Raw genomic sequence first — 26,449 nt, 5'->3', positions numbered from 1 at the left:
AACATCCAGTGTTTTGGTTTTTTTTTCCCTAGGTGAGATGTTTGTGAAAAGCATATAGCTGGACTTGGCCTTTTAACAGAATTTGAGAGTCTTTGGCTTTTAACAGAAGAATTTATATAATTTAGATTTCTTTTTCAATTATAGATTTGTGTTTTCTGTTCATTGTGCTTTTCTTGTGTCCTCCCCAGCCACCCTCCCTTGCTCTTTGTCTCCTGATTTCCTTTTTTGAAAGTACTCTATTTCACTTCTACTAATTATTTCTCTTTAAATATTTGTAACAAAGAGTCTTAGAGAATAATTTAATAAACATATTTGGAGCCACACAGAACTTCAGAAATAAGCATTATCAGTACAGTTGAAACCTGATCTATGCTTCCTGTTCCTGCTCCGTGGCCATTGTTCTAAATTTAATTACCCCTAAATTGTTAAAAACACATTTGAGTATCTTAAACTGAGCTTAATGTTAGTCTTCTCTTCCAGCAGGAAGGTGTTTTTGATAGATCTTAGGGGTGGTGTCTAAATATATTTAGTTTTATTATTCATATATTTTGGAAGAACTTTATGTATTATATGTATATATGTTTATATATATAAATAGAATTATTTTAAATAATTAGTTCACTTAGATATCTGTTTATTAAAAATGCTTTAGGGTTTATCTTTTCTTGGACATTAATAAGTACCTACCATTTTTAATTTCTGGGAAGAGATCAAAAGGTTTCTTGAATTCTAAACTTTGAAATTTACCTTCATATTTGATAAAATTTTTGTTTGGAAAATTTAGAAAGAAACTTGAACTTAAATAGTTTAATGATATAATTTAAATAGTTTAATAATGGAATGTAGAAGTCTGTACTACAAACAGAATTAATGATTGGTATTATTGGAATAATAAACATCAATATGTCAGACCAGAAGTTAGTCTTTTATCTGTACTAATTGAAGTATACTATTAATAAAAATATGCCCTGAATTTAGCTTTTTTTTTCACTTTTTATTATGGAAACTTTCAAGCATACAGAAATAGAGAGAATGATATAATGAGACCCAGGTTTCCATTACTGTACTTCAACAATTAGCAACATATGGTCAATTCCATTTCTTATACCATTCCCTCTCTCCACTGGCATATATTTTAAGTTAAGCTCCAGATATTATTCCATTCATAATTGCCTCAGCATACATCTCTAGACTAGAAAGACCACCCCCAAAATAATAATAATAATAATTACGGGCAGACACTTTAACCTCTGGGCCACCAGGGAAGCCCTTATTAACATATAATATTCATTAAATGTTCAGATTTCCATGGAAGTCTTGTCAACTTTCTTTTTGTTTTGACAGTTTGTGTGTTTAATCAGGATTCATATGACATCATATGTTACAGTGTTAGAATTGGTTGATATATTGCTTGTGGCCCATAACATTTTCCTATACTTCTTTACTTTTTTCCTGTTTGTTTATGGGGAAAGAAAACTGGGTTATTTATCCTATAGAATCCTCCATGGTCTGAATTTGGTTGTTATGTCCCATGTTACTTTTAAAAATTAATTAATTAACTAATGAGTGAACTAACCACTGGACCACCAGTGTCCCATATTATTTAGTGTCTTCTTGTATCACCCATATTTTCTGTAAAGTGATAGTTAAATCTAGACTTTGATTGGATATAGGTTCATTTTTTATTTATGGTAAGAATATATCATAGGTGGTGCTGTGTACTTGTGTAAATAGTTCTTAAATAGTTCTTAATTTGTAGGTTTTTTGTTTCTTTTATTAGCAGTTTCCTGCTTAAACAAACCACATATGTATCTGGGTCAGTCTAGGAAACCTTCTTCATCCTTCTAGATACCTAGTCATCTGCATTGCAATATCTGGACTTTGAATATAATTTCTATTAATTTTTTTGGTTATTTTAGATTTAATTAACAGTTTACCAAAACTTGTAGCTATTCTTGCTATGTTTTACATGTTTACATGCTGTGCTAGTCACTCAGTCATGTTCGACATGTTTACATGAGGAATGTTTGTGTTATTTGGACATATGATGTATTTTAAGTAGCTTTAAGTGTTATACAGAAATTACTATTCATGTAATTCATCAAGCAAAATTATATCATGAATGATAGCATAGTAATTTTTATCTGTGATTGTCATGAAAATTTGGATTTAGGTAGTTTTCTCTGTTGTAATAGTATTTCTCTTCTAAAAATCTTTCTGAAAATAGGAGTATTTTCTACATTGCGTGCTGTTCCCAAAAAGGAGGGATACCTTGGATTGTATAAAGGGAATGGTGCAATGATGATTCGAATTTTTCCCTATGGTGCAATCCAGTTTATGGCATTTGAGCAATATAAAACGGTACTTGAACTTTTATCTTTTTTTTTTCCTCTTTTATATCTTTGAATAGCATACTTAGTTGTCAAGGCATTTGCTTTGGCCTTTAACGTTACTTTGGATGAATGGGTAAAGTAATGCCTTTTTGAAGGAATAAGACTTCTGATAATTTAAACTTTTAAGTATAACTTGAGTTTGGAGTTATCTGTTTCAGAATTGTTAGTCATTTTTGACTAGATTGTTTGTGTTCAGACTTATGAAGAAGAGCCAAGTGGATAATAGTAAATCCGTAAAATATTAATAGCTTTTTGATGTGCTTTTTGTTTCTCAGTTGTAGGAGAGGAATAATTGAGCCTTTGGATTTTCCTAATAAATAAAATAGTGAACCCATATTGTGAAAGTCTGTTTTTAAGTGACATTATAAGTTAACACCTTTCCCCATGTACTAAGTTTCTCTTCTCTGCCTGACTGAAAGTTTATCCTCTCAAACATCTTAGTGTAGAAAGGGATTAAATGCATTACATCACAGGGTATCTTAAAATGAAAAGTAAGCAGTAGAGATTGGGAACAACATTCTAACCTAGTCAGACAGAGAGTCAGTGCTATTATGTCAAGACCTCCATAAATGCTTCATTTACATTTTATTCCTACTAATGCCATTCACACTTTAAGTATTTGTGGTCATCAGTGTGTAGTATAGTATATTTGGCAATATTGTTTCTGTAAAAGTGCATAATCAGAGCAGATGCTACAGAGGAAATTGTTGTTTAGTCGCTAAGTCGTGTCCGACTCTTTTGCGACAGAGGTTGCGACAGAGGAAATAACTGACCTCCTTTTGATGTGATATAACACTGCTCAGCTTTATATAATTGTGCTCATTTCACTCACATTCAGTACTAATTTCCTTTTTTTTTTTTTTTTTTTTAAAAACTAGTTCTAAAACCCTTTTGAAAACAGTCTTTATCATTAAACAGTGAAGTTGGCAGCATTTAAGAAATATCCCATTTAATTTGTTGTTTTTGGTTTCTAGCTAATTACTACAAAACTGGGAGTTTCTGGTCATGTGCACAGATTAATGGCTGGATCCATGGCAGGTAAGGAGTGGGTATATTTTATTTCTGCAAATTAATTTCCTGGTATGTGTGACATTGATCACATAGCACACATTTGTTATCTTCCTATGCTCAATTATGCAAGAAATCATTTATATCCCAACTCAGAGGCTTTTATAGTAGGAGATGGTAAGGAGTAGTCTGCACTTAAAACTATGTGAAACATATGTTCCCTTTGACAGATCTACTTCTGGAAATGTGTATTTTTTTCTTTCAAAAAATTTTTTAAAATTATAATGGCTATAGTAATACATATTCCTATACAGTGAAAAATAGTTCCACTCCCTGGAAGCAGTCATATTATTAATAGCAGTTTCTTATGTTATGCTTTTTTCTAATACTATTCTATAGGATAAGAACTTTTCTTTTACAGTTATCTCAAGACTCTGTCCTGTATCAGTACATAGATCTTTCTTACTTTTGTAAATAACTGTATTGTATTTTAAGGTAAGAATGTACCATTATTAAGACCACGGGAAGGTGATATATCAAAATCTTAAATTTTTGTGGATATCACAAGGTTTATAGGATTTTGATTTTTTTTGGACCTAGATTTACAGTGTGCAACCTGACCTACCTTATCCATAGTTTTGCCTTATCCAATGTTTACTTAGTTCTTTTTTACTTCTGATAGGCTGACCCCAGATCAGTAAGTAGAAAAAAATAACCAGGAATAGTGTTCAAAATGTTCAGCAAAACAACTGTAGAGATGCTAAAAAATAGGGCAGGTTTTGAAAGCCTCCAGTTAACTTTTTCATGACTGGATCAGGAAATGGTATGTGGTGGTGGTGGGAGTTCTGGTTATGGGAGAGGACTATCACAGGCATGATGGGGGCAGATCTTGGGAGCTGGAGCAACAGCTGTCTGTCAACTGGTATTTCACACTGGCATGACAGTGCTAACATGTATTGTGCACTTTCTTTGTACTGGTCACAGACCTGAGTACTTGTAATCTTTGGGCACTTGACATGTAGTTCAAAGAACAATACTATGAAGAAAGTGCTATGATTATCTCTCATTTTACAGAAGGAAAATTTTAATAAAGTTTTCAAATCTTATAATTTATCATTTCTAACATCATTTAAAAAATTTTTTGTCTCTTAAATTTTATAAGTGACTGGTCAAACTCTTTCTTTCTTTGTAGGAAAGATGAAGTAGGATTATGAGTTAAATCCTGCTTTGTATTATTTTCTTTTCATGACACTTGATTATTGATGGAATAGCATGTTCATTTGGTGCTTTCAGCTTCATTTTTCTGAAATGAAAGTCATCTTAACATCAAAATTTCACTATATACTGGAAAGTAATAATAAACCAAAGGAACTTCAGTTATAAATTATTTAAAGGCTTTGGCTGTGCTATGCCTTGTTGCCGCAGTCTTCTCTGGTTGTGGTTCGCAGGCTTCTCACTGCGGTGGCTTCTCTTGTTGTGGAGCCAGGCTGTTGGGCAGGAGGGCTCGGTAGCTGTGGTGCACGCAGGGGCTTCGTTGCTTCACAGCATGTGCAGTCTTCCTGGACCAGGGATTGAACTCGTGTCTCTTGCATTGGCAGGTGGATTCTTTACCCCTGAGCCACCAGGGAAGCCCCTCAATTATGTTTTAATTTTGATTTATTATTATTATTTTGGCTGTTCCAGGGCAGGTGGAGTCTTAGATCCCTGACCAGGGATGGATCCCTCACCCCCTTCAATGGAGGTGGATGGTCTTAACCACTGGACCACCACTGAAGTCCAGTGTGGTATTTTAAAAAAGCATTGACAGAGTCATCATGAAGTGAATCAGAACATAGTTGAATAACCTCAAACTTACTTTACAGCGCAGTATTGATTTTTGTTTGAACAATGTAAGATGTCATAATCTTTTCTCTACTTAGGGCTTCATAATTTTATACTTCGAGTGAAGGGTAAAATATGATTATCAGAAGAATAGTTCTCACCTCCCACTTATTCCAAGGATAAATAAACATATTTAAAATCTTCAGGGATTTTCAAGATTTATCAGAGTACGAAAGTACTAAAAATTTTCTTGCTAAATTCTAAAGTTTAAAATTACATTTAAATCATTGAGTTGCTTTTAGAAATACCAGACAACAACCCCTGCACACTTCCCCCCCCCAAAATTTGTAATTTTTAAACATCCTGGTTAAAAGATTTTGTTTTTCTTTAGGAAGATTTGATTAATTGCTCAAATTCAAAAGAAACACACCATATAAAAACATGCTGAAATCAACTGGCTGAAAAATTGTAAAACTAAATCATCAGTTGAGTATTATAGTAATCATAGGCATTGTTTTTACCATTCTCTGAGGTATAGTTATGTTATGGCAGCTCCTCAGCCTGACTTATAGTGTTACAGCTTTTAAGCTAATGCCTCCTTTACCTTTACAAATTTCTGGATGACCTCATTTTCTACAGAGTTTACTGTAGAAAAAAAATTTTGGTCACTTTGTTAATCCGTTTATTTCATGTTAAGCCACTTGAAGCCAGTAAGAAGACAATGAGAAGGCTTGAGGGCATGTAAGAGGAAAGAAGAAATAAATGAAGTCTGGGAGAGCAAATGGGAGAGGAAAGACAAAAGTGATCCAGATAGGAAGCAGAAAAAAAATACAGGAGTTGTAAAAGTTTACAACTAAAAAATAAAATGAATAGTGATGATTTGGATAAATAAATTCTAGCAAAATCATGTTTAACCAAGTTGTGTCACTATGATCAAGCCTTAAAAAATGGTCAGTTTTTAAATTCTTTTCTATAGTTGTTAAACTCCTTAATATGAACCATTTCAATAAACATGAAACTTGTTTATAGAAAATCTCTCTTCATTTTATTTTGTTAAAATTTCCCTTGTAAAAAAAAAAAAAAAATTTCCCTTGTAAAATATTTAGCACAAGCTGCAAAAAATTAAACCATGCTGCAAAATATGTAGTTTTTAAAATATCTGGATAATAAGATATTTGCTGTGAATTAAACATGGTATTACCTCCAAACCTTGTCTTAGGAACATCACATTTACACTGTATTGGTTTAGATTCAGACTTAAAAGAGGCCATTTAGAAAAGTCACTGCCTGGACTGCCAGACATGACTAGTTTGAATACCAATAGATAAAAAAAAAATGTTAAATAGTTGGGAAATGAATAGCTTGAAAACAAATAGCTCAGATGGAGAGCTTAAAATCAAATTGACTGAAATGAAGGATTGACATTTCCAACAACTGGACTGCTGGAATTCTTCTTCTTTTTTAAAAAATAATTTTATTTATGGCTGTGCTGGGTCTTTGTTGCTGCAGGAGTTTTTCTCTAGTTGCTGCGAATAGGGGCTACTCTTTAGTTGCGGTGGGCTTCTCATTGCGGTGGCTTCTCGTTATGGAGCGTGGGCTCTAGAGCCTGGGGTAAGTGGTTGTGGTGCACAGGCTTTGTTGCTTCGTAGCATGTGGGAATCTTCCTGGATCAGGGATCAAACCTGTGTCTCCTGCATTCTGGCGGCTTATTTACCACTAAGACACCAGGGAAGCCCTGACTGCTCGAATTTCTGAACTAAAAATTTCAATGTTAGAAAATATTAAGTAAATGTTTGAGAAAATGTAATTATAGGGAAGGCAATATATGTTGTGATATGAACCAGAAAATTTAGTCTCAAATTGTACTCTGTCATACAGAAACTCTGTGGATTTGGTCAAGTCTTTGGTGCTTTACAAAAATAGAAGACTATTTTTAATTTAAAAAGTAACTCATACATCAACTATACTACAATAAAGAAGATAAAAATAAAAACTCAGCTTGTTAGTTTATGGAATTTTTTATAAGTCATATGTTGATAAAAATCTAGGATTTAATAACTAAATTAGCTTAACAAGAGATTTTTATCCCTAAAACAAATTGTTTCTATTACTTTGGACATTATATTTTTATTATGTTTAAAGTGAAAGTCGCTCAGTCATATCTGACTACAGTCCATGGAATTCTCCAGGCCAGAATACTGGAGTGGGAGCAGCAGCAGTAGCCTTTCCCTTCTCCAGGGGATCTTCCCAACCCAGGGATTCAACCCAGGTCTCCCGCATTGCAGGTGGATTCTTTACCAGCTGAGCTATCAGGGAAGCCCCTTATTATGTTTAGTCAGTAACAAATTTATCTAAATATTATATATTTTTCAGATTTTTTTTTCTGTCATGCCACAGGGTATCCTAGTTCACTGATCAGGGATTGAATCCAGGACCTTGGCAGTGAGCGCATGGAGTCCTAACCACTAGACCACCAGGGAATTCCCCTTACTTAAATTTTAAAAAGAAGATACTGATTATGCTTTGAATTTTTTAAAAAAAGTGCCCTTATTTTATATTTAAAAGAATTCTTTGGGTAAGTTAAGCATATCTCCATTTTAGGATTAGAAAAAATAAGTAAAACATCAAATGTCCTGCCTACTGCTACGGAGATAGTCAGTTTTTCTTTTCTGATATCTTATCTGACAAGTAATAGAATTTTTAAAATACTCATGATCCACTAACACTGTAGTCTTTTGGTGCTAACATTTTAACTTCACAGTGGCAAGAATTTGAAAAGATGGTTTTTAGCTGATGATATTACTATATAATTCTGTCAGTAATATTATCTTTGATTTCATTGGGTTTTCATCATTACTATATAATTTGAGACATTACTAATGATAGGATCTGATCTGATATATATATAAAATGATTCTTACACATTTTAAGTTTCTACTTTCTTTTCAGGTATGACAGCAGTTATCTGTACTTACCCTCTTGACATGGTTAGAGTACGCCTAGCATTCCAGGTGAAAGGGGAACACACTTATACAGGAATTATTCATGCATTCAAAACGATTTATGCAAAGGTATTTCATTTTTACTTTTCTTGTCTATAACATGCCCTTTTATACTTAGGCAATTATTTTTAATGTTATCTAAGTAGTTTTTCTTTTACTTATAATTATTAACATTAATAATAATTATGAAAACATATCTGTGTTTTAGTGTGGGTCCAGGATAATATATCCATTATAATGTATGCTTTTGTTCTTTTGCATTTATCATAATGAGCTCAATGTAATTTTACTTCTAATTTTTCTTCATGCAAAAGGAAGGTGGTTTCCTTGGATTTTACAGAGGCTTGATGCCTACTATATTAGGAATGGCTCCATATGCAGGTATGTTTTACATTTGGCAACATCTTGGGTTTTTCATTTTGTTGTAGGAATGATTTTAAAGTTGAGCATTTATTATTTAAGCCCCTAATCTGTCCAGAATTGCTTTTTTTCCTTTCTAAGGATAACCATTGATTAAATAATTTCTTCTTTCCCCAGTGATCTGTAGTGTCACTTCTTAAAACAATAATAGAGTGCAGTTTTATAATAAGTCCTTACATTTGGTAGGACAAGTCCCTTGACCGTATGTTTCTTTTTTTTTGAGTAATATAAGGACTGTAGATATCTTGCTATTCCACATGCATTTTAGAATCATTTTTTGATGTTGTGCAAAAGTCTTTGTTGGAAGTCTGAATGAAATTGCATACAGAGCTTCGACATTTTTTGTTAGATATATTTATAGACACCTTATAAGCTTTGTTGTGTCTTTTACAAACATTATGTTTTAAGTTTATTGCTTGATTTAATTTTTATATGATTTTATAGCTAGCCATTCTACTTGTTGGTATTATAGCCAGTTACCATGTAAGTGCTTTGGATTTCCTGTGTGCACCATCACATCCTGTGCAAATAACATCATTTTTCTCACTTCAGTTCAAATCATTATTTGTGTGTTTATGTTTATCTTGCTGTACTAGCTAAGGATCTACAGTGCATCAGTGAATAAAAGTGGTGATAGTTGGCGTTTTGGCTCATTACTGAATTTTAAAGGAAATGTTTCTAGTATTTATTTAGCCTAATGTACTATTTATCAGGTTGAGGTAGTATGGTAAGAATTTTTATCTGAACTGGTGTTGAATCTTATCAGACACTCTTTTCTGCATTTACTGATATGATAAGTTTTTTCATTTAATCTATTAATTTGATGAATGACTTTAATAGATGTTCTAATGTCAGCCCAAATTGGTTATGATACAGTGATCTTTTTATATCCTATTGGGTTCCATTCACTAATTGTTTTTAGAAGTTTTACATCTGTATTTATGAGTGAGGTGTGAGATTAGTTTGCAATTTTCTCTTCTTGAACATCCTTGTGTGGTTTGGGTATCATGGTTACATAGGTCTCATAGAATGAGTTGAAGAGTATTTCCTCATTTCTATCCTCAGGAACAATTTGTATAAAATTATTAGAATTATCTGTTTCTTGAAAGTTTTTATTGTGAGATGATTTTTAAATACTGGTTTAATTTCTTGAATGGTTATATGACCATGTAGGTTATATGACCATTTAGGTTTTCTGTCTCTGTGAGTGATTTTTGGTAATTCATACCTTTCTTTACCATTTTGAACTTGACTGTTTTGTGTTTGTTTTCAACTTTCTTGGCAAAAGGTTTTCCTTATTTCTTCATATTTTTTTCACATCTGCTCTATCTGTAGTTCTGTTGTTTTTTTATTTCTTTTATCGGTTATCTGATTTTATAAAGAATCAGTTTTGGCTTTCTTCCTCTTTTCTAGTCTACCTTTATCTTCCATTTCATGGATTCTTGTTCATGCATTAGTTATCTCTTTTCTCTTGGGTTTATTCTTCAATTGTGTGCTTACCTCATTAATTTTTGGCCTTTGGGTTTTTTTTCCTTTAACTACCTGCTTTAGTTTCATCCTTTGACTTTGTTATTTTATTCATTTGTTTTTACTTAAAATTGGAAAATTTCAAACATATTCAAAAACTGGCAGTAGTATAATGAGCCACCGTGTACCCATCTAACTTCATAGTGGTCACCTGATGACATCTTGTTTCATCTATTCCCATTCCTTACTCTCTTCACCTTTTACCCCCCCAATTTTTTTAAAGCAAATTCACTTTATTATATTTCACCCACAATATTTCCAGTATTCAGCTCTATGCTTTTTTTTTTAATGAGTATAACCACAGACCATTATGAAACTTTTATTTTTACATTCTTTTAAAAAAATATATTCTTTTCCATTGTGGGTCATCATAGGAGTTGAATACAGTTCTCTGTACTACACAGCAGGACCTTGTTCATCTGTTCTCTATATAAAAGCTTGAAACTGCTAACCCCAGCCTCCCTTCCGCCAGCCCCCTCTCCCCTGGGAACTGCCAATCTCTGTGTCTCTGATTTTGTTTCTTGGATAGGTTCATTTTGTCATATTTCAGATTCCACATAGAAGTGCTATCATATGGTATTTGTCTTACTATTATGAAGCTTTCTTAATGTTATCTAGTGTATTGTCATTGTTCAAATTCCCTGAATTCATAATTTTTAAACCTAGACCCAAGTTAATATTTGCCTGGGTTATCTTTCTTCATCCTTTCATTTTCTACTTTTGCATGTTTTTGTTTTAGGTATTTATTTTGTAATCATCATATAGGTGAATTTTTTTTAATCCTGTCAGTAAAATCTTTAATTGCCAGTTAGTCTACTTAATGGTTGTTGTGATTATTGATATATTTGGATTTGTTTCTTTACCTTGATATTGATTTCCTCTTGTTGTTTTTCTTTTTATGTTTCTTTTTATTCCTTTCTTGTTTGCTTGTTTTCCTGAATCCTTACTCCCCCAATTTTTATAAATATAGAAGTTTATTTGCCTCCTCCTATGCCTGGTGGTCTTTGTTTATTTAGTTTGTTATTTCCTGTGGGTTTTTTTTTTTCTCAGGTGGTCTTTAACTATGAGTTTCTATTACCTTTTTTTTTTTTTTTGCCACATCACATGGCAGGTGGGATCTTAGTTCCCTAACCAGGAATTGAACGCATGGCCTCTGCACTGGAAGTGTGGAGTCTTAACCACTGGACCACCAGGGAAGTCCAACATGTTACTGGATCTTAATTTGAGTTTCTGACCCAGTGATTCCAGCTTCTCAAGGCCCAACGGCAGGATCTGTCTCAATGGCTTGACTGTTAGTATCAAAACGTAGAGTCACTCCACTTCTGTCATGGGCCACAACTCCCAAGTGGACCTCAGATTATATTTTTGGAAGGTGATGCTGCTAGGGATTCCTAGAAACTAGGGATTCCTTTCTGTAAGCCCAGCAATGGATATAGTTGTTCTATAATGATGAAGACTTGGAATACCTTCATTGCCATTATGCTGGAATAAGAAAGCTTTACTTTTTTTACTATATGTTCTTCTCTTTCTAATTTTTTGTTCTTAGTTTTATTTTTGAAACATTTTTTACATTGTTATTGTATGTACATAATTTTGTTTCTTAATTTTTCCAGTTTCCCAAGTCTTTTTCATATTTCTGAATACTATTCACATTTTTAAAAAATCTGTCATATTTCACTGAATACCATTCTACATAATTTAGGTATTTCAATTTTTTTCTTACTTGTGTTTAATTTGCTATGAATTTCCTTTTTGTGACCTATTTTTGTAGTTAAGGTTTCTGTGTTTAAGTTTGGTGAGTAGATTTCCCAAATATAAAAGTGTATGAGTATTCTAAAGTTGTATATCATCATTATTAAATACTATAAATTCATAAGAATTTTTTATAAAGAATACATGCATATATTGAGTTATTATTCTAGACTGAATTTTTGTTCGGGCTTATTTGTTCTTAAGGTTAAGTATCTTTTTAAATATGTTTTTAAAATTTAGTAGATATCAAGATTTCTTGAGTAATGTTTAGTTGATAGGAATGCTTGAATTTTGCTTATTTTTTTTAACATATGACTTTTAATGTTTCTATTATAAAATAAATCATGTACATATTCAGCCAGTACCAACTGCACATTATCAATAACTTAACTCAGTATTAATTAGATTCCATGTGTCTTCTGAGTCACTCATTGTCATAGCTATTCCTTGAAGACAAAATTAGACACTGAATGAAATAATGCTTTGTCACTTCTAAATTTGTTGCCTCTTCCTTACATTATCATCATTATTATAAATATGTTATATTTAGTTAGAATTACTAATCATTAGTTTAACTTTTACTTATGTGAAATCTTGCGAAACTGTTTAATTCTATTCATGTATAAGGTGGCATTATACTCAACAACTACCTTTATTCAGTGAACTGAACATTATACCAGTGCGTGAAAAACCAATGCTTTAATTTTTTTATAGGTGGTAATTTTGTTGTCTTTAGGTTATTTATAAACATTAATTAAATCTTTTCATCTTAGATTAAGCCAAATATCTGAAATCAGGAAATGCATAGTTAGTGCCTTGAGTTAATTGGTTATTATGTAAGAATGGTGTCTTCTCACAGCTTACATTCTGTTAAGCATCGTGGTGAATTTATATTTTGTCTTTCAGGTGTTTCATTTTTTACTTTTGGTACCTTAAAGAGTGTTGGGCTTTCCTATGCTCCCACCCTTCTTGGCAGACCTTCATCAGACAATCCTAATGTCTTAGTTTTGAAAACTCACATAAACTTACTTTGTGGAGGTGTTGCTGGAGCAATAGCACAGACAATATCGTAAGTTTCTAATCAACTTAAGTCAAATACGTTTATCCAAGCCTGATTTTTAGCATTGGTTAGTTATTTTATTTTTTTCTAATAGGTTATTAAAAACAGGATCCCTTGAAAACTATAAATATTAATTTAATACATTTTTCCAATGTACCTGCCCTTAAAGCGTATTATAAATAACTTTGTGCCAAATTGACCAAATTAGTTTGAACCTACTCAATTTCTGTGGATTTTAAAAGAAAGGAAAAGGAAAGCTAGAAGGAAACACTGAGTATAGTCTTCAGCCATGTTTTCTTATGAATTTGCCCATATGAGGTTTCTGAAATCTGAGCCATTTATCGAGTATGTGTATATATGTGTGTGTGTAGGCACAATTTTTCTTGCAGTAAATCTTAAAGACCTGCTTTGTGCCAGAAACTATGCTAAGCATTGGGATTTTCACTAATGGAAGAACAAAACTGTTGCCTCAAGAAGCTAATACTCTTATTGAGACAGTAGCAATCAAGGGAACTCTATATTAATATAAGTTGTATTAGGGACATGGGATTTCCCAGGAGGCTCAGTGGTAAAGAATCTACCTGCTAAGCTGGAGACCCAGGATCCATCCCTGGATCAGGAAGGTCCCCTGGAGAAAGAAATGGCAACCTACTCTAGTATTCTTGCCTGGGAAATCCCGTGGACAGAGAATCCTGACGGGTTACAGTCCACTGGGTCACAAAAGAGTCGGACATGGCTTAGCGACTAAACAATAACCAGTTAGGGACATAGATGAATTAGGTGGAAAGTGTAATGGAAAGGTGGCTTCTAAGAATTTCTGTAGACCAAGAGAGATTGGATAGATGAGATAAAATGAGGCTGGAATACTATGAGGCAGGAACATTTCAGGAACAGGAAGAAGGAAAGATTTCTGTGACTGAGGAGTATCCTGAAAAACAGGAAGACAACAGGAAGTACTAGAGTCACAAAGGCTCAAAAAAAATAGTATCCAATGGAAAAAAGAAAAGTCAAAGTAGGATAAGTACTGAAAGGTAAGGTGTTCATTGAAGTTTATGATTAAGGATTACTTTTGTGAAAGCAGACTCAGTATACTTTGTAGGAGCAGACTAGGTTGAAGGAAAAGAAAAAAAGTGTAGTTTACTTTTAGAAATATAGCTGTGGAACCTTGTTCATTTGGAGAGAATGCTCACCTCTAGCTATTCTGTATTCTCTTCTTGGTTTTACTGCCCTTTTCTTTATTATTTACTTCCAATTTAGAGCCTTAAAATCTGTCTTCTCTTTTCCACTTCTCTTTGTATTCTACACGCATTGACTCTTACAGATCCAGTGGCTCTTCTCAGTTCTTTTATCCTCTTTCTAATTGTTTTGTTTCCTTGGTTTTTGTAAACAGTGCCCTCTCTTGGCCATCATCCTCCCACCTTTCCCTTTTCAGGTATCTTGCTGATTCCTGTTTTCCTCCTCCTCCCTATCTGTGCTGATACTGTTAAGACCTTGCCAGACTTTAGTCCTTTGCTCTTCCTGTAAATATCTAGAGTAGCTCATCTATCTTTAAGGATTCAAAGGTCAACCTCTGTACAGATAACTAATTCTATTGAAATCTTCATACCGGTTCCCTCTGGTAACCTCTTGAATGTTTCTACCTGGACTTCTGTCGTCAGTGCAAACTCCATAATTCATATACTACGTTCTTGTTTTCTTTTTTGTGCCCGTCCTTAGCCCCCAACTTTCTTATTGTTACTGATAACCATTAATCTTATAGTCCTGATAATACCTTGAAATCATTTTTCACATTGCACATATCCAAACAGTTTTGCAATTTTTAACGTAAGAACACTGCCTGGAGTGTTGTTTTCTTTCTTTCCCATTGTTACTTCCCTCGTTCTGATCCTTGTACTTTGTCTCCTTACTTTCTCCCTATTAGTCAATTTCTTCTACCCAGACACATCTTCTGCTTAGAGACTGAATTGTTCAGGTTGAGGTTTTGGTCCCTTTATTCCCCACAAAATTTTTTTATCTCTCCACCTCCCATTAAACGATAGTTCGTGGGACTGCTCTGGCAGGTGCCCAGGTTTGATCTCTGATCAGGAAACTAGATCCCATGTGCTGCAACTGAGAGTTCGCATGTCCCAACTAAAGATCCTGCAACAAAGGTTGAAGATCCCACGCGCTGCAACTAAGATCCGGCACAGCCAAATAAATAAATGATTTTTTTTTAAAAGATAATTCATGGAGGGGAATTCCCTGGGGGTCCAGTGGTTAGAAGTCTTCACTTTCACTGCAGGGGGCATAGGTTTGTTCCTTGGTTGGGAAACCAAGATCCTGCAAGCCTTGAGGCAGGGTCAAAAAAAAAAAAAAAAAAAAAGATTGGTAATTAATGGAGATGCTATTGAGATGTATAACACACTTCATCTACTACTAATGTTATTTCTTAAGCTGTTTGGTTGGTATATGGGTGGTTTTTAAATTATGACTATTGCATAGTAAATTTAAGTGTATATAGAAGTATATACTTATTTTTCTCATATATCACTATGTGTATATTATATATGTATTTATAACATGTGTGGCTCAGCTGGTAAAGAATCCACCTGCCATACGGGAGACCTGAGCTCAATCCCTGGGTTGGGAAAATCCCCTGGAGAAGGGAAAGGCTACCCACTCCAGTATTCTGGCCTAGAGAACTCCATGGAGTGTATAGTCCATGGGATCATAAAGAGTTGGACCTGACTGAGCGACTTTCACTTTTATATATATATATATATATATATATATATATATATGAATGAGAGCTTTGAATAGGAAAGTAGAAAGCAGTTTTATGGTAGGGAAAATGTCTCTAAGACTCAATTTTCTTAACATTGAGATAAGAGTACCTGTCTCATGCAATTATGTAAAGATGGGATGAGATGATATACTTTATCTTGCTTAGCACAGGACCTAAGTAGTCAATATTAGCCCTAAAAATATGGTTTAAAAAATGACCTGAGTCTTACTCCAAAGAGATTATTTTTGTATATTTCATTTTAGACAACCTAAAAATTTGTAAGTTGAGGTATAATTGACATATTATATTACTTTCTGGTGTACAACATAATGATTTGATACTTGTATATATGGCAAAATGATCATGACAGTAAGTCTAGTTAACATTTGTCCCACCATACGGAGTTACAGAACCAGGCAATCTTTCCACATAAAATTACCTCTGTCCTCTCAATACAATCATCTGCATTGTTAATTTTCGCCCTTGAGGAGACTTTCTGTTGGCCTGCTGTATACAAGGGCACTTGCTGAATGCTCTTAGGGTAGTGATTCTTAACTGGGGGTGGTTTTGCCTCTAGTGGATGTTTAGTAATGTCTGGAGACATTTTTGGTTGTTACAGTTGGGGATGTGCTACTGGCACCTATTGGGCAGAAGCCAGAGATGTACCTACACATCCTACTGCCCAAGACAGCCCCCACAACTGAGAATGGTCCAACCCAAATGGCAGTAGTGACAAAGTTAAGAAACCCTGTCTTAGGGTCACAGCAGCGGAAAGTACTCAGTTTATTTCTTCAGGAAGTGCATTTCACTTTCCTTTGGGGAATAAAGAGAACTTGACATTGGGTGATGAAAGAGAAGAATCACCAAACCCAAGAGAACCACTTCTGCAAAGGGCAAAGAGACCTCGGTTTTGTTATTTGGTTTTATTCATGTGCCTATATCCTGACTCCCAGGTTAGACAAAACAATCAGAGAATAGGAACACATTATTTCCTAGCATACATGGGACTTTGTATTCAATAATTGCTGAGTAGAAAATTAAAAATCGTTTTTAAGTCCTTCTGTCTTTTTCTTCTTTTAGCTACCCATTTGATGTAACACGTCGGCGAATGCAGTTAGGAGCTGTTCTTCCAGAATTTGAAAAGTGCCTGTAAGTTCTGCATTTGTCATTGTTCAATTTCTTTAGGAAATGTAATGTGTAAAATAAGTAGGGAGATAGGACTGTGATCTCATAAGCAGTCTAGAGATTTAATTTTATCTCCCATAGTGTGCTTTGGTTAACTTTATAAGAATTTAATCAGGTCCTAATCCTCCTATTGGGTTTCCCTAGTGGCTCAGACGGTAAAGAATTTGCCTGCAATGCAGGAGACTCGGGTTCAGTCCCTGGGTTGGGGAAATCCTCTGGAGAAGGAAGTGGCTACCCACTCCAGCTCCAGTATTCTTGCCTGGAGAATTCCATGGCAATTCCAGGCAGAGGAGCCTGGCAGGCTACAGTCCATGGGGTCGCAAAGAGTGGGACATGACTGAGCAACTCACACTTCACTTTCAATCCTCCTATTAAAATTTTATTTTAGGGAATTCCCTGACAGTCCAGTGTTTAGGACTCGGAGTTTCACTGTGGGGGCCTAGGTTCGACCCCTGATTGGGGAACTTAAATCCAGCAAGGCATGAAGCCAAAAAAAAAAAGTCATTTTAGAGCAGCTCTGTTAAGTAGAAATATTATGTGAATCACATGTAATTTAAATTTTTTTGGTAACCACATTTAAAAAGTATTAAAAGAAACAGATGAAATTGTTTTAAAATATTTTATTTAAACCAATATATATAAAATTTACCACTTTGTCATCTTATTTTACATCATTTTTATTTATTTATTTAAATTTTTAATCCCTTAAAAAAAATACTACATATTTGAAGTCCAGGGGATATTTTACACTCAGGGCACATTTCAGTTTTGGATTTGCCACTGAGTTTCATGTACTCAGTAGCCACATATGGCTAGTGGCTAACACTATTGCATAGCATAGCATTCTAGAATTTTCTATAATTTATAACTTTTGAATCATTCTGTTTGGTGACGTGTTGTCCCTCAGGGAAAGAGCAGAATATTTATTCAGGAACTTGAGTTGCCTTTATTCACCCAAAAGATTTTTTTGAAGATTTCAGCCCACATTGCATATTGAAAGAGAAAGACAAAGCCCAAAATGTTGGTTTGAAAGGAAAGAACACTGAAACAAGAAAGTCTTCATTGCTGAAATCTGAAAGACAGTCCTTCAAGCTTTAGTACTATAACATCTACTCATTATAGCATACAACTTGAGCAGAAATGAGAGCTTAAAGGGCAACTGTTCATATATCCTTTAAAAAGACTACATTAGTATTTCAAATATTATTATGAAATTGTGTTGCTAGTAAATGTCACAGACATAATACAGACAAAATATATTGTATTAATGAACCCCAAAATTCTATGCCTAATGCTTTGATCTTGTTCGGAATGAATTGCTGTTTTATTGTGAATTTTCAGCTTGTTTTAACACTTGCTTTCCAAAGGCTACTCAAGATGGAATTTTAGCTTCTTTTAAAAAAATGCTGTTATGATTCTGAAGTTGTCTGTTCATGACTGGGCATAAAGGTGTTATCATTTTATCTTTCTCTTTCAGTACCATGCGAGAGACTATGAAGTATGTCTATGGACACCATGGAATTCGAAAAGGATTATATCGTGGTTTATCTCTTAATTACATTCGCTGCGTTCCTTCTCAGGCAGTGGCTTTTACAACATATGAACTTATGAAGCAGTTTTTTCACCTCAATTAAAAAAAATCATGATTTCTTTTCCTTTATAAACTCTCAGAGGGAAAAATAAAATGTTAATTTAATTTGGGGGAGAACATTACTTGAAGGGGGATATTTACCCTGTCACAGGAACCACTGGTATTTTAGTACTTGATTTTTCTATTCATCACAAATCAAAAGTGCTTACTATACTTTTTGATGCCAGTAGTTATATTTTAGAACATTGCAAAAAAAAAAAAATTCCTAAGCTGATGCTGGTTAATCAGTAAGGTTATTGGAAACCATTTTAAAGTGTTATTTGAAAGTAGAACTAACTTGAATTCAAGAGGTTGCCATTAGTTTTATTATGCTATTCCAAGCTTTTAATTATAATCATGATTTTCAAAGACTGTAACATTGGTTTTTGTTATTATAATAAACAGGCTTGGTTATATTACAGCAGAATGATGAGAACTGACATTTTAAGTTATATGAAACATAGGTTAGAAGCCAGCATTGAAGTATTATTCATATGTCTCTTCTCATAATTCTGCTCCACTGGATAGAAGGACAAACACTTTTTCTCTTCATTTTTGATAAATATTGTATTTAAAAAGTAGCCATGTAAGTAGCCATCAGTAAGTCACGAATTTTCAGGTCTTGCTCAAATGTCATTTCCAGTTTCTGAGTGATTTAAGTGTGTTTTTAAATTTCACTGTATTTCCCAAGGGCAGTAATAGTAAATATTGAGTATCTTTGCTCTCAAAACAAATTAGCATTATAGATTTGTTTTTGTTAGATGATTTGGTGTATGTTAGAAAATTTATTTAAGTGGACTGTGAAATATCCATTAATATAGATGTGAATGTTGAAGAATGTTTCCGAGGTATTATGTTATGACACATCAACTAGTTCTTCCACATAAAGTAATTTAGTGCAATATAAACTTAAGTAGAAATGTAAAACATGAGCTCAATTGCTATCCTTTATAGTATAATGGTTTAAAATGTAGGAATTCCATTTATTATGTTCAGAGTACTTTTTTATGTTTTATTGTAAGCATGACAAAAAATGAGAGGGGAACAGTTATAGTTCTCTCCTCCAAAATAGCAATTTGTAGAGTTAATATGATTTTTAAGGCATTAGAAAACTAAGTTGAAAGTGTTATTTCTGTTTCAATTTTTATTTTTTTTTTTGCATAAAGATTTCTTGTCATATCTTGGTGAAATTATATGAACTGGTTTCATTTTCAAAGTCTTTATTTTACAATAAATGTTTATCTTTGTATGATTTATAAGTATACCCACAGGTGTACATGTGTTCCTAAAACTATTTTGTATATTTTCATTTGTGGGCTACACTGTAGCTAAATACTGTTATCAAATCTCAAGATAATTTAAATGTATAAAATAAGTATCTCAGTTATGTTATCAATAAAGGAGGACTGCAAATATTTTTTTAAATAAAAATTTGCATTCTATATCTGTTACAGAGTACCTAGGTTATTAAAAATAAGTTTTATTCATATCTCAACAATTACTCCTCTCTTTTAACTATTTACACTATTGAAGCATAAATAAACATAAGTGGTCAGAATGGAAGAATACTTGAAATAATGACAGTATTTATATCTAATTTATTTCAGATCGATAACTCAAAGTGAATCTTGATAGATTATCTTGCATTTGAAGATCGACTATGTCTGTTTTGATTGCCATTGTAATTCTTTTCTTGCCTTTTGGTGGGTACAGCCCTCTGGTCTATGGAATGGGAGAGTGATTTTGTCTAGGGATCGATGAGTGATGTACCCTTCCTAGCTCTTAATGGTGGCCTGTGTGGAGATTGAAAGTTTAGTGGTGATATATATATATGTACACACACACACACACACACACATATAGTAATGTCTTATCCCATTTTCCCCCGGGTACTCAACATTCATTTATTCAGCACCCATTGTGTGCCAGGGATTATGTCAGCATTTTGTGGGCATACCTTGAGACGTCTCTCAGCGGTCCTTACAGTGTGGTTTGGATTCCCAATAGCATCTATCTCTGGGTACTACACTGGCGGGGTGTGTACCACACTTTTTGGTTCCTGCGTGTTTACTTATGTTCTCCTAGTTGGTTCTCTCATGGGCAGAGTCATCCCTTCATCTCCTTTTAAGGAGCACAGTGTATGGCACCATAGTAGTTGTTCAGTGATGTTTACTGATGAGCTAAAGGAAGGTTTGGTCCCTATTTTTGGAGAAAATGTTCTAGTAGGAAGAAATGACGTACTACTAGTGCAAAGAAAGAACAATTTAGAAAGTTTTTTTTTTTCCCCCCCACAGAGATGTCTTGCTGCTAATTTGATCCAGGATGAATGGCAAATAATAAAACTTATATTACATGAATAATTCATCACCTTGCAGAATGGGCCGATGATATCTGATACACTTATATAGCAACCATATATTTAAACACTTCCTCAGATCAATTCTTTGAATATCAGACACTGTTAGGCACTAGGAATCAATGACAAATGATGAGTCATGTATATTTCCTGAGGATTTACTGTGTTCTGTTGCTTGTTTTAAGCACTTCAGATGCCTTAACTCTGTTTCTGCAACAATACTGATAAGAATGGTACTATTAAATACTCCTTTTTTACAGTTGGGATGATTGAGACCCAGGGAGATCAAGTAACTTGTCCAGGTTCACACAATAAGTGGTGGATCTACGGTTCAGATTCAGCCAGTCTGAATCTGCAGCTTAGTCTATTAGACACGATGCTAGTAGACACACTAGTATCCTTCAACACACTAGTATCCTTCCTATTCAGGTAAAACTCTAATATGTCAAGAAATACAAATCAATTAATAGAATGATTACAGTTTTTGGAAAGTGCCCTTGTTGTTTTCCCCATTCTTGAGATTGGTAATTTATGTTCTTTTTAGTTACTGGTTTAGCTGGAGTCTTTTGAATTTTCTCCATTGTCTGAATTTTTTGTTAATTTCTGTTTCTAAGTACAAATAATTGCTGATAGAGTAGAGTGATCTTTGTAAAAATATAATCAGGCAGGGGCTTCCCTGGTAGCCCAGTGGTGAAGAGCCTGACTGCAAGTTCAGGGGATACAGGTTCAGTCCTGGTCCTGGAGGATACCACATGCCATGGGACAACTAAGCCACAACTAACTGAGCCTGTGCTCTGGGGCCTGTGAGCCACGACTATGAGCCCGTGAGCTGCAACTACGGAAAGTCCTTGAGCACCTTGAGCTCGTGCTCTGCAACAAGAGAAACCACTGCAGTGAGAAGCCCAGGCACCGCAGCTAGAGAGTATCCCCCACTTGCCGCAACTATAGAAAGCCTGTGTGCAGCAATGAAGATTCAGAGCCACCATAAATAAACATAAATCCCTTAAAACAACAACAACAACAAAACCCCATAATCAGGCAATTTTATCCCCCTGCTGAAAACTTTCCAGGGCTTCCCATTGCATTTAGAATAAAAGACAAAATCATTACTAGATCTTATACAGCCCTGTAAATCCATCTGCCTTGTGTCTACTCCAACCCTGTTTGCTGCTACTCACAGCATGTTGTGAGGAAGCTAGGCAGTCCCTGTAGAGGCTGGCCTCAACTTGCCAGCCATTTGAGTAACGCATCTTCAAAGTCGATCGCTCAGCTTCCTGATGATGCTTTATGGACAAAGAAAAGCTTTCCTCACAAAATCCTGCCCAAAATGAAAATTCATATGCTAAAAAAATGGTTGTTTGGTGGTTCAGTGGTTAAGACTCCATGCTGCCAATGCAGGAGGTATGAGTTCAATCCCTGGTTGGGGATCCAAGATCCCACATACTGCATGGCTTGGCCAAAAGATTAAATAAATTTTTTAAATGATTTTTTTTACATAGATTAGATAATCATAGCAGGTATTCATGGAAAGCCTACAGCTAGCATCATATTTAATGCTGAAATATTAAATGTTTTCCCCCTGAGATCAGTAGAAGGCAAAGATGCCCAGTGTCAGAACTTCTGTTTAACCAGTGAACTTAAGTAAATGATGGAGAAGGAAATGGCAACCCACTCCAGTATTCTTGCCTGGAAAGTCATGGACCAAGGAGCCTGGTAGGCTACAGTCCATGAAGTGACAAAGAGTTGGACACGACTGAGCGCTTCACTTCACTTAAGTAAATGAAGTTAAAAACAAAGATCAGAGGAAGAAGTAGAACTTCCTCTATTTGTAGATGACATGATTATTTACATAGAAAGTCTTAATGAACTACTATTATCAGCTTCTCACAATTACTAGCAAGGTCTCAGGATATAAGGTAAATTTTAAAAACTATTTTTATATACTAGCAGGAAGCAATTGAAAAACAATCCCATTTAAAGTAGCATAAAAATATAAAATATTTAAATTTAATAAAATATTAATATACAAGAGTTTTACATTGATAATTGCAAGATGTTGCTAAGAGACATTAAAGGAAATCTATATAAATGGAGAGATAAACCAGGTTTATGAGTTAGAGGTCTCTATATTTTAAAGAAATCAATTCTCAAATCGATTTTTAAGTCTAATGCAATCTCAATTATACTTCCAATAGGCTTTTTGTAGAAACTCACAATTTTTATACTGTGTACAAATTTTTATACAATTCAATTTTTATACAAACTCATTCTAAAGTTTGTATAAAAATTTAAAGGACCTAGAATGTCCAATGAAGGAGGAAATGGCAACCCACTCCAGTATTCTTGCCTAGAAAATCCCGTGGACAGAGGAGCCTGGTGGGCTGCTGTCCATAGGGTCGCATAGAGTCGGACACGACTGAAGCAACTTAGCATGCATGCATGCATGCATTGGAGAAGGAAATGGCAACCCACTCCATTATTCTTGCCTGGAGAATCCCAGGGACATAGGAGCCTGGTGGGCTGCCGTCTGTGGGGTCACACAGAGTCGGACACAACTGAAGTGACTTAGCAGCAGCAGCAGCAGCAGAATGTCCAAAGCAATCTTATAAATAACAAAGTACCTGTCTGTATGACTTACTCTACAGCTGTAGTAATCATGACAATGGGGTGCAGACACAAGGATTGACAAACATCAGAAGAACAGAATTGAGAGTCAGAAATGAACCTGCATTTAATTTGATTTTTTTCTTCAACAAGATGCCAGAACAATCCAGTGGGCGATGAGAAGTCTTTTCAGCAGGTGCTACTGGGAAAACTGGATATATACATGGTTGGGGGGAAATGGAGTGGGGGGGAAACATGACTCATTCTCTACCTCATACCACACACAAATATTAATTTGAGATGGATCATAGACCTAAACGAATAAAATGGTGAATTTCAAGAAGAAAACAAAGGAGAATATCTTTACTTCCTCAGTTCAGTTCAGTTCAGTTCAGTTCAGTCACTCAGTCATGTCCAACTCTTTGCGACCCCATGAATCGCAGCACGCCAGACCTCCCTGTCCATCACCAACTCCCAGAGTTCACTCAAACTCACGTCCATCAAGTCAGTGATGCCATCCGGCCATCTCATCCTCTGTCGTCCCCTTTTCCTCCTGCCCCCAATCCCTTCTAGCATCAGAGTCTTTTCCAATGAGTCAACTCTTTGCATGAGGTGGCCAAAGTACTGGAGTTTCAGCTTTAGCATCATTCCTTCCGATGAACACCTAGGACTGATCTCCTTCAGAATGGACCGGGTGGACCTCCTTGCAGTCCAAGGGACTCTCAAGAGTCTTCTCCAACACCACAGTTCAAAAGCATCAATTCTTTGGCACTCAGCTTTCTTCACAGTCCAACTCTCACATCCATACATGACCACTGGAAAAACCATAGCCTTGACTAGACGGACCTTTGTTGGCAAAGTAATGTCTCTGCTTATCTAGGTTGGTCATAACTTTTCTTCCAAGAAGTAAGTGTCTTTTAATTTCATGGCTGCAGTCACCATCTGCAGTGATTTTGGAGCCCAGAAAAATAAAGTCTGACACTGTTTCCACTGTTTCCCTATCTATTTGCCATGAAGTGATGGGACCAGATGCCATGATCTTAGTTTTCTGAGTGTTGAGCTTCAAGCCAACTTTTTCACTCTCCTCTTTCACTTTCATCAAGAGGGTTTTTAGTTCCTCTTCACTTTCTGCCATAAGCGTGGTATCATCTGCATAGCTGAGGTTATTGATATTTCTCCCGGCAATCTTGACTCCAGCTTGTGCTTCCTCCAGCCCAGCGTTTCGCATGATGTATTCTGCAAAGAAGTTAAATAAGCAGGGTGACAGTATACAGCCTTGATGTACTCCTTTTCCTATTTGGAACCAGTCTGTTGTTCCATGTCCAGTTCTAACTGTTGCTTCCTGACCTGCATATAGGTTTCTCAAGAGGCAGGTCAGGTGGTCTGGTATTCCCATCTCTTTCAGAATTTTCCACAGTTTATTGTGATCCACACAGTCAAAGGCTTTGGCATAGTCAATAAAGCAGAAATAGATGTTTTTCTGGAAATCTCTTGCTTTTTTGATGATCCAGCAGATGTTGGCAATTTGATCTCTGGTTCCTCTGCCTTTTCTAAAACCAGCTTGAATATCTGGAAGTTCACGGTTCACGTATTGCTGAAGCCTGGCTTGGAGAATTTTGAGCATTACTTTACTTCCTAGGAGTTGGCAAAGATTCCTTAGGTCACAGAAAGTGAAAAGCATAGATGAAAAATGGATAAATCAGTCTTGACATAGATTAAAACTTATGCATAGCTAAAGATCTTGTTACTGAACTGAACTTGGGTCTCCTCACCTGTGCAGTAGAGCCACTGACACTGTGTTGTGGTGAAGGAAAGTGCAGCATTTATTATAAGATGCTAATATAAGAAGACAGAGAAGGCGATGGCACCCACTCCAGTACTCTCACCTGGAAAACCCCATGGGCAGAGCAGCCTGGTAGGCCACAGTCCATGGCGTCGCTAAGAGTCACATACAACTGAGCGACTTCACTTTCACTTTTCACTTTCATGCATTGGAGAAGGAAATGGCAGCCCATTCCAGTGTTCTTGCCTGGAGAATCCCAGGGACGGGGGAGCCTGGTGGGCTGCCGTCTATGGGGTTGCACAGAGTCGGACACGACTGAAGTGACTTAGCAGCAGTAGCAATACAAGCAGAATGGGTGGCTCTACTCTAATATCCCAAAGTCCCTGAAAGCGTTTCAGCAAAGCATGTCTTGATAATTTTATACAAATAAACATGAATATGAAAGACACCTTTAAAAAAAAATTCATTGGAGTATAGTTGATTTACAATGTTGTGTTAGTTTCTGCTGTATAGCAAAGTAAATTAGTTTTACATATACATATACCCACTTTTTTAGATTCTATTCTGATATAGGTCATTACAGAGTATTGAGTAGAGTTCCCTGTGCCATACAATAGATTCTTAATATCTATTTTTTCAAAGTTATCTATTTTACATATAGTAAAGATTATTTTTGAGTTGGGTTATACCCATATGCAGTATTTATTTTTTACTCATTTCTGTATATTTTAAATATTCTATTGCATATTATTTTTTTTTCAATTTAAAATTATTTATTTTAATTGGAGGCCAAACATGAATCCACCATGGGTGTACACGTGTTCTTCATCCTGAACCCCCCTCCCACCTTCCTCCTTGTACCATCCCTCTGGGTCATCCCAGTGCACCAGCCCCAAGCATCCTGTATCATGCATCAAACCTGGAGTGGTGATTAGTTTCTCATATGATATTATACATGTTTCAATGCCATTCTCCCAAATCATCCCACCCTCTTCCTCTCCCACAGAGTCCAAAAGATTGTTCTATGCATCTGTGTCTCTTTTGCTCTCTCGCATACAGAGTTATCATTACCGTCTTTCTAAATTCCATATATATGCCTTAGTATACTGTATTGGTGTTTTTCTTTCTGGCTTACTTCACTCTG

At 35.1% G+C, this 26,449-nt stretch overlaps 1 protein-coding gene across 2 annotated transcripts in view; it reads left to right on the top strand.

The window, feature by feature from the left end:
- Positions 1–20,004, top strand: part of SLC25A16 (solute carrier family 25 member 16) — a 28,893-nt gene extending 8,889 nt beyond the window's left edge. Inside the window, 7 exon segments of one of the 2 annotated variants that reach the window (NM_174672.2) lie at positions 2,228–2,361; positions 3,368–3,431; positions 8,172–8,293; positions 8,539–8,605; positions 12,830–12,992; positions 16,828–16,896; positions 18,410–18,785. In NM_174672.2, coding sequence (NP_777097.1) covers positions 2,228–2,361; positions 3,368–3,431; positions 8,172–8,293; positions 8,539–8,605; positions 12,830–12,992; positions 16,828–16,896; positions 18,410–18,566 — 776 coding nt within the window. In that variant the 3' untranslated portion in view covers positions 18,567–18,785. 2 annotated transcript variants of the gene reach the window in all.
- The last annotated feature ends 6,445 nt before the right edge of the window (positions 20,005–26,449 follow it).

This window comes from Bos taurus, chromosome 28 (assembly GCF_002263795.3).
Source record: "Bos taurus isolate L1 Dominette 01449 registration number 42190680 breed Hereford chromosome 28, ARS-UCD2.0, whole genome shotgun sequence".
NCBI lineage: Eukaryota > Metazoa > Chordata > Mammalia > Artiodactyla > Bovidae > Bos > Bos taurus.
Note: the sequence above shows the minus strand (reverse complement) of the source record. Positions and strands in the feature narration are given on the sequence as shown.